Consider the following 14910-nt stretch of genomic DNA (forward strand, 5'->3'; position numbering starts at 1 on the left):
AGGAAATAACATTTCATGCAAAATGAAAAACCCATTAAAGAGCACTCTCCTTTTTCCTTTTGCTTTGCTTGACCTGCCATCAAGGATGCACTGTTCAGCTAATGCTGGTTTCACAAAGCAATGGGATTGGGACAGATTTATAGCAGGGCTCAGCTCTACATATGTAATTCACTTAGTTTCCATGAAAATCAATCTGAAGATTAAGACAATTAAAATTAATTCTGTGATGAAAGTCCACAGATCAACATAGATTTCTACACAGGATAGTACTTTTTATTCTAGGCCTTAGCAATAAAAGACAATGCAAGATCTCAAGCAGGAACATGGGACTTTATGGAGAAGCAATATTCAAATTAGTTTCATTTTAACCTTAGACACAGTCTCATCTTGAGAGAATGAAGGTGAAAAACAGCAAAGATTATACCAATCATAGATCAGTATCTCCTGTTGGAGGTATACAAATTTTTCATGTTGAAGACTGAAGCAAAAACCAGAAGACTCAAAACACCTCATATACCCAAGAAAAAATCAATCATGCTTCTAAAGGATGTCACATGTTATGCTATAGAATATAACCCTATTTGTAGTATCTCTTTAAATGACCACATTCTTTTTTTGCCTGAAGGCATTCAAAGAGAAACACTAAAAGGATTTCAATGTTTTTATTGCGCTTCTTCCACAAGAGTTCAAAGCACAATCATCTGATATGGCAGAGTGTCATATAACTATGCACTGTATAAAATGCACATCATAAATTACAGCCTGAACAGTTCGATAATCCAGATTATTTATTAACTCTGTTCCTTGCAGCTATCTCTACAACACTGTTGATTGACACTTCCAGTACAAAACCACTTGCCAGATCCCTATGAAGAGTGAAGCATAAATGCTGTATCCTTTTCAAACACCTTTGTGCACATTTACTTGTGAAATCAATCATTTAAAACGATGCCCCATATTTTATTGCATAATGGTCCTATTTCATCCAAATAACAAGAAATTTTTAATCTGTACTACACCTAGAGATGTTTTGTGAGGCCTTAATGAAACTTAGCTCATTCAATAAAAGTTGCTTTGGGAGGAAAAAACAATTAAACAAGCAGCTTGGGTCCAGGCAACCTGATTATCTCCTCTCATAGATATAACAGGAACTTCAGTCTCAACCCCGAAATAGGATTGGAAGGGATGCACAAGAGCACCTGGAGGCTGCAATTAAACGATGAAATGTTTGTTTCTTGAGAAATTCTTTGGGAACCATTTCCGCCAAGTCAAGACTAGAGATGGGGTTTTGGGTTGCCGGGTTGAGACTGTAACAGATAATGCTGTTACTTTTTAGTTTTATATGCATCAGATGCTTCTTTACTGTCACCACACTAAAGCCAACAGCGTGCCAGATTACTGTGCCCATGCAAAACACTCTCTCCTTTGTTCAGCAACCAATTATGCCACCCAAGGCACTGAACGTAGACAGGATACCATGGGCCAATCTTGTCATATCCCACCCACAGACCTGTTCCTGGTACATATCTGGGCTTCTGTGGCAACAGGTGGGTGTTGAATGAATAAAACATTTATTTACATCCCGCCTCTTCCATTCAAGACACTCTCCCATTGCCATGCAATGGAAACGTTACCAATGACTGTGAAGGTTCTCAGCATGACCAGTACGGGAGAAAATGGGGTGCCTGGATTCACCCACATGGCCAGGCATTCTCTTCTGTCACAGACCATGCCAGGGGCCTTCACGACTATCACTAGCAGCAGGTAAGGGGGCATAGCACTCATCTTGTCTGCTGACTGTTGCAGCAGTTTCTGAGAAACTCCACTATAAACAGATGCTTTTTGGGCTCCACTGCAAGCAAACTGTCTTTTTTAACCCAGTTGGCACAGATCGGTGTCCAGTCTGCCCAATTCCAACCCAGGGCTGTTGGTCTGGAAAAAAAGAGACTCCTCTCAACTAAACAGGTAGGCCAACTGTCACAAATTAACTTGCAGCTACCTTAAGGAACTCTACTATCGTGTTCAAAGGCTCTGTGAAAGTAATTTTCACTTATTTCACCAATAAAATCGGAACGAAAATTTAACACTATAATAAAAGCTGTAACTGTCGACTCTTTTCAATTCACAACACCAAGACATTGGCGCAATTTTGTACGAAAACAGACCTAAAACAGAGTTCATTTTGGAATCTTGCTCACCTTTTTAGCTAACAGACTAGAAAAAATATTAAATCCATAGCCATGTGCAAGATAATGCAAAAGCTAATGCTCTACAAGAGAACAAAAGGGCAAAACAGTTCAAAAATTATTTCCTGTAAGCAGGAAATGAAAACCTAGGGATGCTGAGCCTTGAATCCTTGCCATTTGCAAAATGGGTTTCTTTGTTATTAACTGATCAAAGATAAGCACACTGGTGATATTAAAGCCAAGAGATACAGAGATTTTACCTTCTGATTTGTGTGTTCGTAACTGGAAGTTTCATCACATCTCCCATATTAATTCAAACACTTGCTTTTATCATCTGAACCTACCAGGCCCACATGGCTATTTATTTTTTAGTCACAGTATTTTTTTTTCTGAATGCGTGTTGGAGCAAATTATTCCTTTAGAGATAGTGGGCATAATCACAGCAGCTGAATGCCATTTCACATATTATTTCTTGTATTCTCACTCCTCCAGCCAAACCCTTGGCCATGGTTGGATTTTTCTCCTTTTGCCTGTACAAGGATTAGTATGCTACAGTGAAAAATGTACTTGCATCAAACATTTGTTTTGTGTGTGCTCAAGTTCAGCTGAAATCCAGGAAAGTTAAATGCTCAGTTGCAGACAATGTTGCATTGATTCTGAAGGATCATTTTACTTTCACTCCATTATTTTATCCATCTTTCAACTACAATCTTCTCCCAGTGAAAGTGTTTTGCGACAAGAGAACTGGATTTCTCCTTCTTGTGCATCTGACAATAGATATGCACACAACTGAAAGCTGGTAAACTCCTCCCCTAAAAGTTATAAGTTTTTTTCTAAGTATGCTTAAATACAAAATATTAAGTAAACTTTGCATTTTATTTAATATATACAATGATTCTCAAATAGAAACATATACATTGAATTGGTTATGTCAGATTCCACATTACTGTAAAAAGTCTAAGAATGCAATAGTGTAAGTAAATAATTTTCAGGTGCAAGTAATTTATTATTTAGGACAATAGGCACAAACTACCATAAGATTCTTCTGTGCTAGTTGTAACCTCAATAGTTTATATGGAACTGAAAGGAGGAACTCTCCCAAGCTGATTAGTATTTTGCAATTATTTTACCTGCTTTTTAAAGATGATCAAGTAGTCTAATGTAAAGGCATTTTAAATTGATTTGTATTATTCAATTATTACACTATCCAGCAAAGATAAACATTATTAGTAAATCAGAAATAAGACCATTGTAAAATTCAAACAGGTAAGGAGACTGAAAAAAAAATCCATACATTCTTAACCTCATTTAGAAAAAAAATATTTTTAAAAATAGCCAGGTTTAGAGGTACGTATTAAAATTTGGTGAAAACAAACAGCCAAGTTTGTTTAGTCAAAAATAGATTTATCCTTTAATACTCACAAGTATGAATATGTGTCTAATTTATACATACATATGTATAAGTGAAGAGATGTTAAAATGCAAAAGTATACAGTTCAATCACTCCCAGAGTATGCAAAATTCAGGATCAGGGAACTGCACAAGCAAAAATCCTCACTGCAAATCTACATTCAAGCACAATACTTGGAAAGTGTTTTTGTAAACATTTCAGAAAGAACACATGCCTTTCATTTACAAAGCATCTTAGCATCTTTACAATAAGGAAGCAGTAGAGAAGAAGTTCTTCTACTCTTATGATATCCAAGAACCATCAGTGCTCAAGACTTTTCAAAGTAAAAGCAATACAGAAGCATTTATTTCCAAGCCATTCACTTCACCTGATTCCCCTTTCCATGAAGAGAAGACAAAAAATGCAGTTGGCTACAGATGTATTAAGGAATGTTACTGAAACCCAAAGGCTATTTTGGTAGAAGAAACTACAAAAATAATTAGCTCATGTTGTAAAGCTTTCATTCAAGAGTATTACAGTACACAATCTCCTTTCCAAATCTTTAAAGCTTAAATCAACACAATATTTTAAATATCCACCCGAAGTGCTTGAAACAAAAAAACAAAAAGAGCTGATAAGTGTCTCATCAAAAATTCGCCCAAAACAACTATCAGTTTGTCGGCACTGTGTGGGTCATTTGTTCAATGTGCTTGTTTGTCCCATTGACAGTCGTAACAGGCATGTGGCTATTTGGATATGCTGATGAAGGGCAAGTGATTCTATCAGCAGTCTCATCTTCCCCAGTGTCCGAATCTGGTGTTGTTACAGCACTGTCTTCTAATCCCAAAACCTCACAGACCGCTTGAGGCAATTCCTATGAAAAATACAAAAGTAATGGCTTTTTCTTGTTTATCTTTAACGTTAACATGATAATCGCAAAGAAAATTGTTCCTAAAAGCACTGAAAATAAATACCAAGTTTGTGCTAAAATAGATTTTAGCTACATCTGAATGGAAACAGAGTTTTCAGAGAAGGTTGTTTCAGAAAGACGAGAAACTACTAAAGTAGTCTATAGGGTGAAAGAGACAGTCAAAATAAGTAGGTTTCTGGCCAGTTTCCAGGCTGGGCATTTAGATGACGCAAACCTTGAAGCTGGCTGGAAACCGTTCTCATGGTGCCCTATGGGGAGAAAAGCCTGACTAAAATGAAACTGAATTTTTTCTGCTTCTTCCTGGAAAATGCACACCTTCACTCATATGTTTAAATGCAGTGCTGTCACAGATGATCTACAAAACCAGCCAAGCAGCAAAATGCACCAACAAAAAATTCTATTACTGCTATGAAACTGCATAACATTTCCTAAAATGTAGCACACCACTATGACAGATATTCTCAGGAATTTATTTACTTTTAATTTTCAATTAGAAGAAAAGGTGGGATAGAAGTGCAATAAATAAACTACACATATACATGTAGACAGACAATTTTAAAGAGGGGAAAGTATTCAAAGACTAGCTATTTCACGCTATGGGCCAGAACAATGAACGCTATATTCCTAAAGTTCTGCATCTTATTACACTGCATTTCCCCAGCTGACCAAACCAAGTGTTGTGGTATTGCAGCTTTGAAAATCTTAATAACTATCCTGGGCCTTAAGATCACAAGAAGGTACTTAAAGAAACACTTTTAGTTCTGGCCTGTGTGGTTATGACCAAAAAAACCCCAAAACTGCCACACTGCTGAACATTGCACCCAGGGCAAGGAAATGCAGCATAGAGCTACAAGAGGTGGCTCCAATCTCCACTGCTTCAACATTCTGGTATTAAATATGAAAAAAAAAGTATTAAGTATGTCAGCAAATTGACACTGGCAGCTGCCACAGCAGAAGCAGCATCCAAGCACCCCAATCAAACATTTCTTTACAAGTTGCATATCTTTACCATAACTAAGCACTGTATCTCATACTTTTAAAGGATTAAGTTCAATAATTATACACTTAGTTGAAAATATTCATGTTATTCCTTCATGCAAAGCTCATAATATATGCTTTACTTTTTACCTTGCAATTCATCATCTGCATAGAAATGGCTTCTGCTTTGCAAAGCACGTCTTCCACATCCATTTTCATAGACAGTTCATTGATATGCTAGAACAGAACAAAAAGAATGTCAAAGTACAGGAAAGTGAGGACAATGTTATGCCAAATGCATAGCTTCCAGGGACACATGATTCTGGATTCCTGTAAGACCATCTGCTACTAAAGGTTATACTAACTTGGTTAATATACCTGCATTATTAGGACATGAATAAGTTTTGATATGCAAATTATGGTTGCTGCCTGAATTTGGAATAGTCTAGGGCTGTGGGTTCCACAGGCTCTCATGCAGTCACCTATCACCACCATCTGGCTATACTGTTTAACTGACAAGAGCAGAGCAGATCCCTTCATCTGGAAGTAGAGCAATATTCTCCAACATTTTCTGGTGAAATCCCTGGAATACTAATTGTTTTAACTGGTGGCTACTGGGTTTGTAGGCAACCGTCTCACCTTAGACTGGTAATCCACAAGTAAATCACTGGGCCAATATGCAACTTCCAATTCAATTGGAAGGTTCTGGCTCAGGGTAGAATTGTGAAACAGTTCTGGATGCCTTGTGATAAACAAGAAGCCATCTTCTTGTTTCTGAATACTAAAGAATGAGTTATACACAGCTACGTAAGAATTCTGCTTTGAAATATAGTTTCTCTCAAGCAGTTGGGTGAATGTATTACTAGTATCTGTGGACATCTTTCATCATAGCAGAAAGACAATTAGGTGCTAACATTTGTTATACCATCTTACTTCTTAAAATATTGTGAATTGAGTATTATTAATTTTCAGACATATGAAAGAATAGAGGGGAATAATCAAGAATCAAGCTAACATGCAACAGTTACCTTCAGTATTTCATTAAAACCATAATGTTTTTCCATTATTTGTTGTTTTTCAGATTCCAGGATAGCACAACAGATAAGAAGATGGAAGTTCTGACAAGGCAAGTCTGTCCACATCACCTAGCAAAATATTAAAAGCTACTGATGAATCAAGAATATCTTACATAACATAATAGAAGTGTGAGCCGCCTATTGAGCCTAACAGTAACACTTATTCCTTTCAGCCAATTATTTCTGTATTTGGCAGAAGCCATATTTTGCTTTAACATTACTTTCAATATTACTGACATAGGGCCTTCTAGTTGCTGGACTACAACTTCCATCAGTCCTAGCCATCAAGGCCAGTCATCAAAGGTAAGGGGAACTGTCTCTAACCACCTCTTCAACAGGTTTTGATATCTAACAACCTTTTCAAGGCAATATAAGATCTCTTAGTTCAAAATCTGCTCTAGCAAAACAGGCTTTTTTCCTTTACTCTAAAATCCAAATAAAGCCTGTATGAGGTGATAACATTTAAAACAACTGCTGTTTCACAGGTTTAACAGCGTGCCACAGAAAATGCCTGAACATGAATAGATAGATCTTAGGCTTTCCATGAGGTTCTTGCCATATTTTATTCCACTAGTTTACTGTTCCTAGATAAAGTATACTCAAATGTGAAGTAACTACTTCTTATTTTCAAACATGTCTGAAATCTCTAGGAACAAAAGTGGCAATAAAAATGTAGAGACATCTGAAGTCATGTCCTCTCTGAAAGTAAGCACCAGTTGGCCCTAGCTGATATCCAGGAAGTTAGAAAGCATTCCCGGACAATTCTTAAGAGGAAAGATAGATAGGAAATACAAGAACAAGACAGCTTTCCCTTTTAGCAGGACTCCTCTTATAAATTTCTTGTGTGGAGGAGGTTGGAGACTCCACTCCACCAGATCTCTCTCAATGGATCTTTTTAAAACCCACAGCTTGGCATCACTTAGTATGTGACAGCTACCCACCCACTAACTGAAGTGTCTTTATTAATAAATGTTCTTATTATTTTTGGTAGCTTTTCAATATACTTGGTAGTGTGTTTGATGTTATCTGTAAACTACTTCAAGCAAAGCTTTTTGTGCATTTTTCGGGCTATGTGGCCATGTTGCAGAAGAGTTTATTCCTGATGTTCAACTCCTTGTTGAACACAAAGAAACTAACTTTATTTACATTCAAAACTTATTGCTGTATCTTTCTTAGTGGATGGTATTCAGCTTATGTTACAATGTACAAATTACTTCAGTTGTTACAAATTTACTTTTTCTCACTCGCCTCTAGGTACATTCCTTCCCTGTCTTGGTTCACACAGAACCTATACCCAGCTTCCTTAGCTGTTAACCACAGCTTAGCTTCCTCAGTTCAGCTCTCTGTTTATACATCTGCTCCTGAGGCGGTTTCTAATATTTCCCAGCCTTCCTATTTGTAAATCACACAAGATACTAACACACACTCCTGTCCCTTCTAAAGTTCCTCCCATGGTCTGGGAGTTTGAATGCCATCCAAATTGAACCCTTTAATCCTAACTGTACTTCCTGGCAGTTCTAAGGCAACCTCCTGCCTCAGTAGGCTTTGACACGCTTTCTTTATATCACTGGCTCATCCTCCTTTTATACTCACTCATGAGAGGAGCTTCTGCCTGTGCTTCTCCACAAGGAGGTATCATGAGATTACTGGGGAATGAGACCACCATCTTGATCCTGCCTAATGACATCTTGCCTTGCCTTACCTTGACATCTATGTAATAGCATGGTTGTCTGCAAAGAACACACCAACACATGCTCAGATGTATGTAACTATCTAAATGCAGAGCTTGGCAGCATGTTCAGTGACAGGGACAAAACCACTTCCTGGTACTTGCATGATTCCTGCTTCACATACGCAACATATGCAGAGGACTATAGTTGAAGGATTAATATTTAATCTCATTTTTTAAAAAAAACCAGACAGTAAAAACTATAGGATTAGCACGGCTCATCAGTGGTTAAACTGCAAGAGGAGAACAAAGACTGACTGTCAATCACACCAATATTTAGGCTTTACACCAAAGCAGTTGCCTAGAAATGAAGGCACATATTCCTGAGTAAACACGCATATGGTATTAACAGTTTCTATTCAGTTTTCTGGCTCACTATGATTAAGAGTGGAAAACACTGGAAATTAGTATGGTGTCTTTTCTGGTTTATATGTTCATATGTGTTCTGAGCTAGGCATGACTCTCCACATAGAGATTATAAAGGATCCTGCTTTTTGGTGGCTCTTCCCTGCATAATGCACTGAAATACTAGTGTGGTAACATTCAAACTCTCTTTTGCTTTTTGTCAATCAATTAAAATAAAGGAGTAATGTCTCCATAAACAAATGCCTTAACCTCCTTATATTATGGTATTAAAATGTAAGTCTATAACATCCAAGTATCAACATTTTTTTAACGATAATTTTGTTATAGCATTTTTCCTTCATACAATTTTGTTATGATAGATATCTATCTCTTGTGACTACTCATTGTCTGGTTTGTTACCCTGCCCCTAAAAAAGGAAGCCAAGGGCTTCTTGAAAGGATTGGCTACATCATATAAAATTTTGTATTAGGTTACAGTATATTTCACAAGCAAGGCATTCTAGTTTTGTATCTATAATTAATTTCTTGCTACAGATTTTTTGAAGACTCTGAGAAGGCAAATGGTAGTGCTACATCCTGGTATTATTTGTCATTCTCAAAGAGTATCAGATATTTTTGGTGGATCCTTAGTAACCTTAACTGGGAAAAGGTATCAACAAAAATCAGGAGTAGAAGTCCAGTAATTTAAAAAGAATAATAGAATAAATGACTAACATAACAGAATGAATCAGGGAGAGAAACCTTAAACCTATGGTCCAAAACACACTGCAGAAATAATCCAGTTTGAGACAGCTTTAACTGCCCTGGCTTAGTGCTAGGGAATCCTGGGAATTGTAGTGTATTATGATACCAGAACTCTCTCACAGAGAAGGCTAAATATCTCACAAAACTACAGTTCCAGAATGCCTTGATATTGAGCCAGGGCAGTTAAAGCCCTGGACCTAAGAAAAAAGTTTGTTTTCCATTCTTTAGGAGAAACTGAAAAGCATAAAGAAAGACAAACTCAGGAACAAACAGTATAATTTCCTGGGTAAGGGAGGGGGAATAAGAACAATTGTCCTTCTGAACAGACACCCCCTGCCATTTGATTTAGCAAATACTGATATTTTTGAAGGTAATAAAGCCATATCATTCCTAAGTGAATAAAAGGTTACTAGAATAAAAGTGAATAAAAGCTCTACTAGCAGCAAAAAATGGGAGGGAAGGGAGACAGAAAGAATGGGATCCAGAATTGTTTAGTTTTAAGTAATTCACCCTCACTTTCCCAGCATTTAATGATGTGTAAAAATAGATAGTGAATTAATACTGAAGAGCTATTTTCTTACCTCCCATAAACGAAGAATACCTTGAAAATTAAATTCTCTTTTGAATCTTATTAGAAGCCACCGGAAGCAAAAATAAAGATAACCTGAATCTTGAGATTCTGGAAAAAAATGTACACATAAATCCTTCACTGGAAAGCTAATTTGGAATCAACTAGAACTGTCCGTGTAATAAATATATTTTAACCAGTTTATAAGATTACTCCAGTGACTGGAATCATCAGGTGGGTTTGGTGTAAGATTTATTGGTGGTTAAGAGATGGGAAAACAATACACAAACATAATTACTTCTCAATTACTGTCAAGCATTTTGAACATTCATTGTCAATTCAGCATGGTATTTAGCTGTTGCTATGTAAAGGATAGTAAGTAAGAGCATACCTGAATATGTATGTTGGAAGGAGTGTCACTCATACCTACCCAAATAACTGCAGAATCCACTGTCTAGCAAGCGAAGTAATGTACTCAGTTGAATTAGTTGTGTCTTCATGCCTTGCATTTGCTCTTCGAAATTCTGGTGCTACATGGGAAACAAGTTATCCAATAGTTATTTTCTATATGACAGCTAAAACAATTATTATGTCAACACACCTGAACAGCCCCAAAACTAAGCATAAACATAATATTGTTCCCAAAATAATTTTTAAAAAAACAACATAATTTTAGACTTCAATGATTAATCTAACTTTAATCTACACACAAATAATCTTGTTGAAATTTACATTTTCATGGACTGAAGTCTCTAAATAACAGCACAAATAAATATCGAAGCTTGAGCACTTAGGCTTGGTTTATTTATTTAATTTGTATGGCTCCCTTCCCTAAGAAAGGGGCCCGAGGTGGCTCACAAGATAAAAACGCTTTGAAAGCGTTAAAACAAAATTGTAAAAACATTTGCATCTTTTCTGGCAGGCCTTTCCGGAACAGTTTTCACCCAGCATGAAAGAACCCTCCGCCTATGCTGCATATTTTATATATAGTTTTAACTGTGCAAATGCACTCCTGGCCACTGCTGAAACTTAGTCATCCAGGCTCAGAGTAGAGTCCAGGAGAACACCCAAGCTGCGAGCCTGAGATTTCCCATCCAGCCCAGGCAAAGTCCCTATTCCTTGATCTGTCTTACAACTGACCAGGAGCACCTCTTTCTTGTCTGGCTTAGGTTTCAATTTGTTTGCCCTCATCCAGTCCATTACTGACAACAGACATTGGTTCAGTACAGAGACAAGCTTCCTTGGAATCAGATGGAAAAGAGACATAGAATTAGATGTCATTTGCATACTGGTGATACCGCATCCCAAAGCTCCAGATGACCTCTCCCAGGACAGAACATGAAGGACAGAACAAAACCCTGTGGGACTCCACAGGCCAGCAGCCAAGGAGTCAAACAGAAGTCCCCCAACACCAACATCTGAGTTTGTCCCTCCAAGAAAGACTGGAACCCAGCAAAACAGTGCCCTCAAGTCCCATCTCAGAGAGGCAACCCAAAAGGACACTATGGTCAATGGTAGCAAAAGCCACCAAGAGCTTCAGAAGGACCAACAGGTACACATTCCCCATCCAGTTCCCTGAGTAGGCCATCCACCAAGGTGACCAAAATTGTCTCCATGCCATAGCCAGGTCTGAAACCAGACTGAAATGGATCTAGATAATCCATTTCATCCACAAACCCCTGGAGCTAGGAGGCTACCACTCACTCCAGAACCTTGCCCAAGAATAGAATATTAGAGACTGGCTGACAGTTATTCAAAATGAGAGGTCTTTTTCAGTAATGGCTTCACCACAGCCCCCTCTACACAGGATGGAAACCTCCATTGCTGCAGTGAGGCATTCACCACTCCCCTTACAAGCTTTGATCCTGGTCCCGGCTCCGGCTCCCTCCGGCCAATGGGGTCCAGCCTCCTCCCCCAAAGCCAAGACCAGGGCAGAAGCCTCAGAAGGAGTGAGGGCTTCAGTCCCATTGTCCCCAACAGTAGTGCAGCTGCATGCACGAGCTGCCATTGGGGACAGCACAGGCTTGCCATCCTCGGATGCTCAAATCTGCACCGCTTCCTTCTTAAGTAATTAATTCTTTGCAGTAATTAAACAAAAGTGTAAATGCATATGTTCTGCTTAGATGGCTACAAAAAGCAACATTCCAAAACTTACTAACAAAATGTAAATACACAAAGAAAAGAATTCATTAATACATTCAAACACAACATATCAATAAGACTGAAGGTGACCATGTTTACCATTTGCTCCATGTACAATGCAAAGCACCAAAAAGCATCCACTTCATTCTCCATCACATATAGAATAGGTGAAAGTAAGTCACTCATCCCCTGAACATAGCCTTAAATAAAGAGAAATGAAATACTGAGATAAAGAGAAATAAGACAACTGTAAACTTCACCTGGAAGCTTTTAAAAGGACTGATGGGTTAGTCTCCTCCTCCTTAAGTGTCAAGATTTGTATTTAAGTGCAAACACAGTAGCATTTGTACCAATAAGCATCCAAACAATAGAAAATCTCCAGTTGTTATATTATTTCTGGCATCAAGAAGTAGCAAAGTTCCAGGAGGAGGAACATGTACATTTCTGCAGCTGTTCGTAAATGTGCAATTTATTCTAAATCCACTGATCCACCTCTTTTCAAGTATTACTATTAGGAGATCTAATGGCAAAATACAACCTGTCAGGTCTTTAAAATTTCTTACAAAAAAAAATGCAAAATTTTCTTATTAATAAACATGACTAAATATGTTATAAACATCTGCACCTGCTACCCCACATCACTGGCAATTATGAGTAACTCAGGAAACTCTTATTCGTCCTACAAAGTTTTTAGAAATATCATCTACACTGTAAATTACAATACTTCTTACTGACACAATGCAATTGTAAGTATGTTTCCAAATCCATTTCCAACTAGCAAAAGATATACTTTCTGAAAACCAATTTCACACTTTGTCTAATAGTTAAGGGTTTGTGCCTGTTTCTGTAATAGCTTATATAAATTACTCTTCTCTAAAAAGCATTTCCTCAAATTCCATGCAATCTCTTATAGAAATGTGTTTTCTGAAAGGATTAACTAAATGTTATACCTGCAAATATTGAAACAAAAGTTTCTACAGTGAATCTGAAATTAAGATATCACTCTATTAAACAGATCTTTTAATGCTGTCAGTCCTGCTTATCCAAAGAATATTATATTACCTAACTGTCCAACATGCTTCTAACTACAATTTTTGCTATGTAGGGGCACCAGGAATAAGCTGGACATTCCCCTGGATTTAATCTGTGTCAATTTAGGCAATCTCCATGGACATTTCAAAGTCCCTTAAATATAATGCTGTTATTGACTGTAAGCATCTCTCTGCCCAGTGGAATAGCCTGTTTGATAATAGTTCATAATAATAATAATAATAATAATAGTTTATTTATATTTTCCCGCCTCTCCCAGATGAATCGAGGCGGGATTTCAGTCTGCTAAAATACATACATCAATACTTAAAATACATATAAAAACACATTAATAAAATTGATAACAATCTTAAAAAGTAACTCTTCATCAAGTGGCAATGCAATAGAGTTATACGATGGTCAGAGAGTGTTCCCTCATTAATGGCTTGGAATGCATACCTCCTTGATTTGATATATATGCTCTGACTGTAATGTTGTCTGTCCAAACCTACACATGAATTTTTTCCAAAACTGATAAGAGCCAACTTCACTGCCTTCAGTTTTAAAAAACTGATGTTTCCTGTCCACTGCAGACCACATTCTCTGTGCTGTTAACTCTCAAAAAAGAGCCCTGCACCTGAGCAGCCTATTCTGGAACTACAAGCTGTATTCCCCTGTCCAAACTCAACTTCGTTAATCACCACTAACTACCATCTGACCAGGTATATTCACCACATAATGCTCTTTCTAAGTGTGGGATTAACAACCTTTGCAAACTCCTGCAATGAAATCTTCCCCTGGTACTAAGTGAGTGGATGATATCATTAACCCCAAGATTTTGGCCAACCTTATCACATCTATAATAATCTATAGTAGTTGTTTTACAGCATTTCTCAACTTGCTCTTTTTTTCCTTCCTCTGATAGGGCAAGATAACCAAATCTAGTAGTTACCTGTGCTCCTAAGTGTGTAATCCATGTAGGTAGCTCTACCTGACTCTTTTCATGATTGATTTGAAATCCATAATACTCCAGAGTTCAGACTGTCATCTCCAGGTCCTCAACTAACTTCTCCTTTGTACTCACCTTCACTAATATGCCATCTAGGTACAGATAAAGTTGTATCCCTTTCTGACTCATAAAAGCTTCAATTGGTATTAACACATTTGTAAATACCCTTGCTGCTGATGTCAACCATTGGTATCTGAGATTCAAGGCAGGACAGTAAGTCCTGTTGCTTTTGGGAACTGCAAAGAAAACTGAATAAATTCCAGAAAAATGCTGACATTCCAGAACTTCTTCTACTGACTCTATCTTCAGCAAATGCTCTATTGCCTTCCACACTGTTTTCTGCTTTGCTACCACCTTTGAAACTGGTGAGGAAACATATCTGCTTCTCAGTTTCTTTTCCAAATTTATTTTATATCCTCAAGTCACTAACTGTAGTACCCACTGATCTGCTGTTACTGTTGTTCTCAAGACTCTGAAAAGCGTAAATCTTCCTCCTAGCACTGATTCCTCGTCAATATTGATTTCCTCTAACCCTTCTCTGGGAAGATCTACCTTCTCTATTTTGCTACTATTTTGCAAAGGCCCCTGGTCTACCAAACAGCTCCCTTAGCCTGTACTATTGTTGTCTCTGCCATCTGTAATTTAATTATCTATGAACTCCTCTTCCTTCTCGAAAGAAAGAGTAACTTCCCTGAAAGGGCTTCCTATCTAACTGTCTCCTCTGTATCATTGGCATTACTTGTTTCTTGTGTACACTGTGCAC

At 37.5% G+C, this 14910-nt stretch overlaps 1 protein-coding gene across 1 annotated transcript in view; it reads right to left on the reverse strand.

Annotated features, from left to right (window-relative positions):
* Window positions 1-3043: 3043 nt before the first annotated feature.
* The window catches only part of TBC1D15 (TBC1 domain family member 15), a 33359-nt gene continuing 21492 nt past the window's right edge, over window positions 3044-14910 (reverse strand). Inside the window, exons 12-17 of the mRNA XM_089524097.1 lie at window positions 12209-12309; window positions 10398-10497; window positions 9981-10078; window positions 6514-6630; window positions 5636-5722; window positions 3044-4450 (exon numbers count right to left, since the gene is read on the reverse strand). Of these exons, the coding sequence (XP_089380223.1) occupies window positions 4247-4450; window positions 5636-5722; window positions 6514-6630; window positions 9981-10078; window positions 10398-10497; window positions 12209-12309 (707 nt within the window). The 3' untranslated portion in view covers window positions 3044-4246. The remainder of the gene's footprint in view (window positions 4451-5635; window positions 5723-6513; window positions 6631-9980; window positions 10079-10397; window positions 10498-12208; window positions 12310-14910) is intronic.

This window comes from Sceloporus occidentalis, unplaced genomic scaffold (genome assembly GCF_023333645.1).
Source record: "Sceloporus occidentalis isolate IW3139 unplaced genomic scaffold, rSceOcc1.0.p SCAF_5, whole genome shotgun sequence".
NCBI lineage: Eukaryota > Metazoa > Chordata > Lepidosauria > Squamata > Phrynosomatidae > Sceloporus > Sceloporus occidentalis.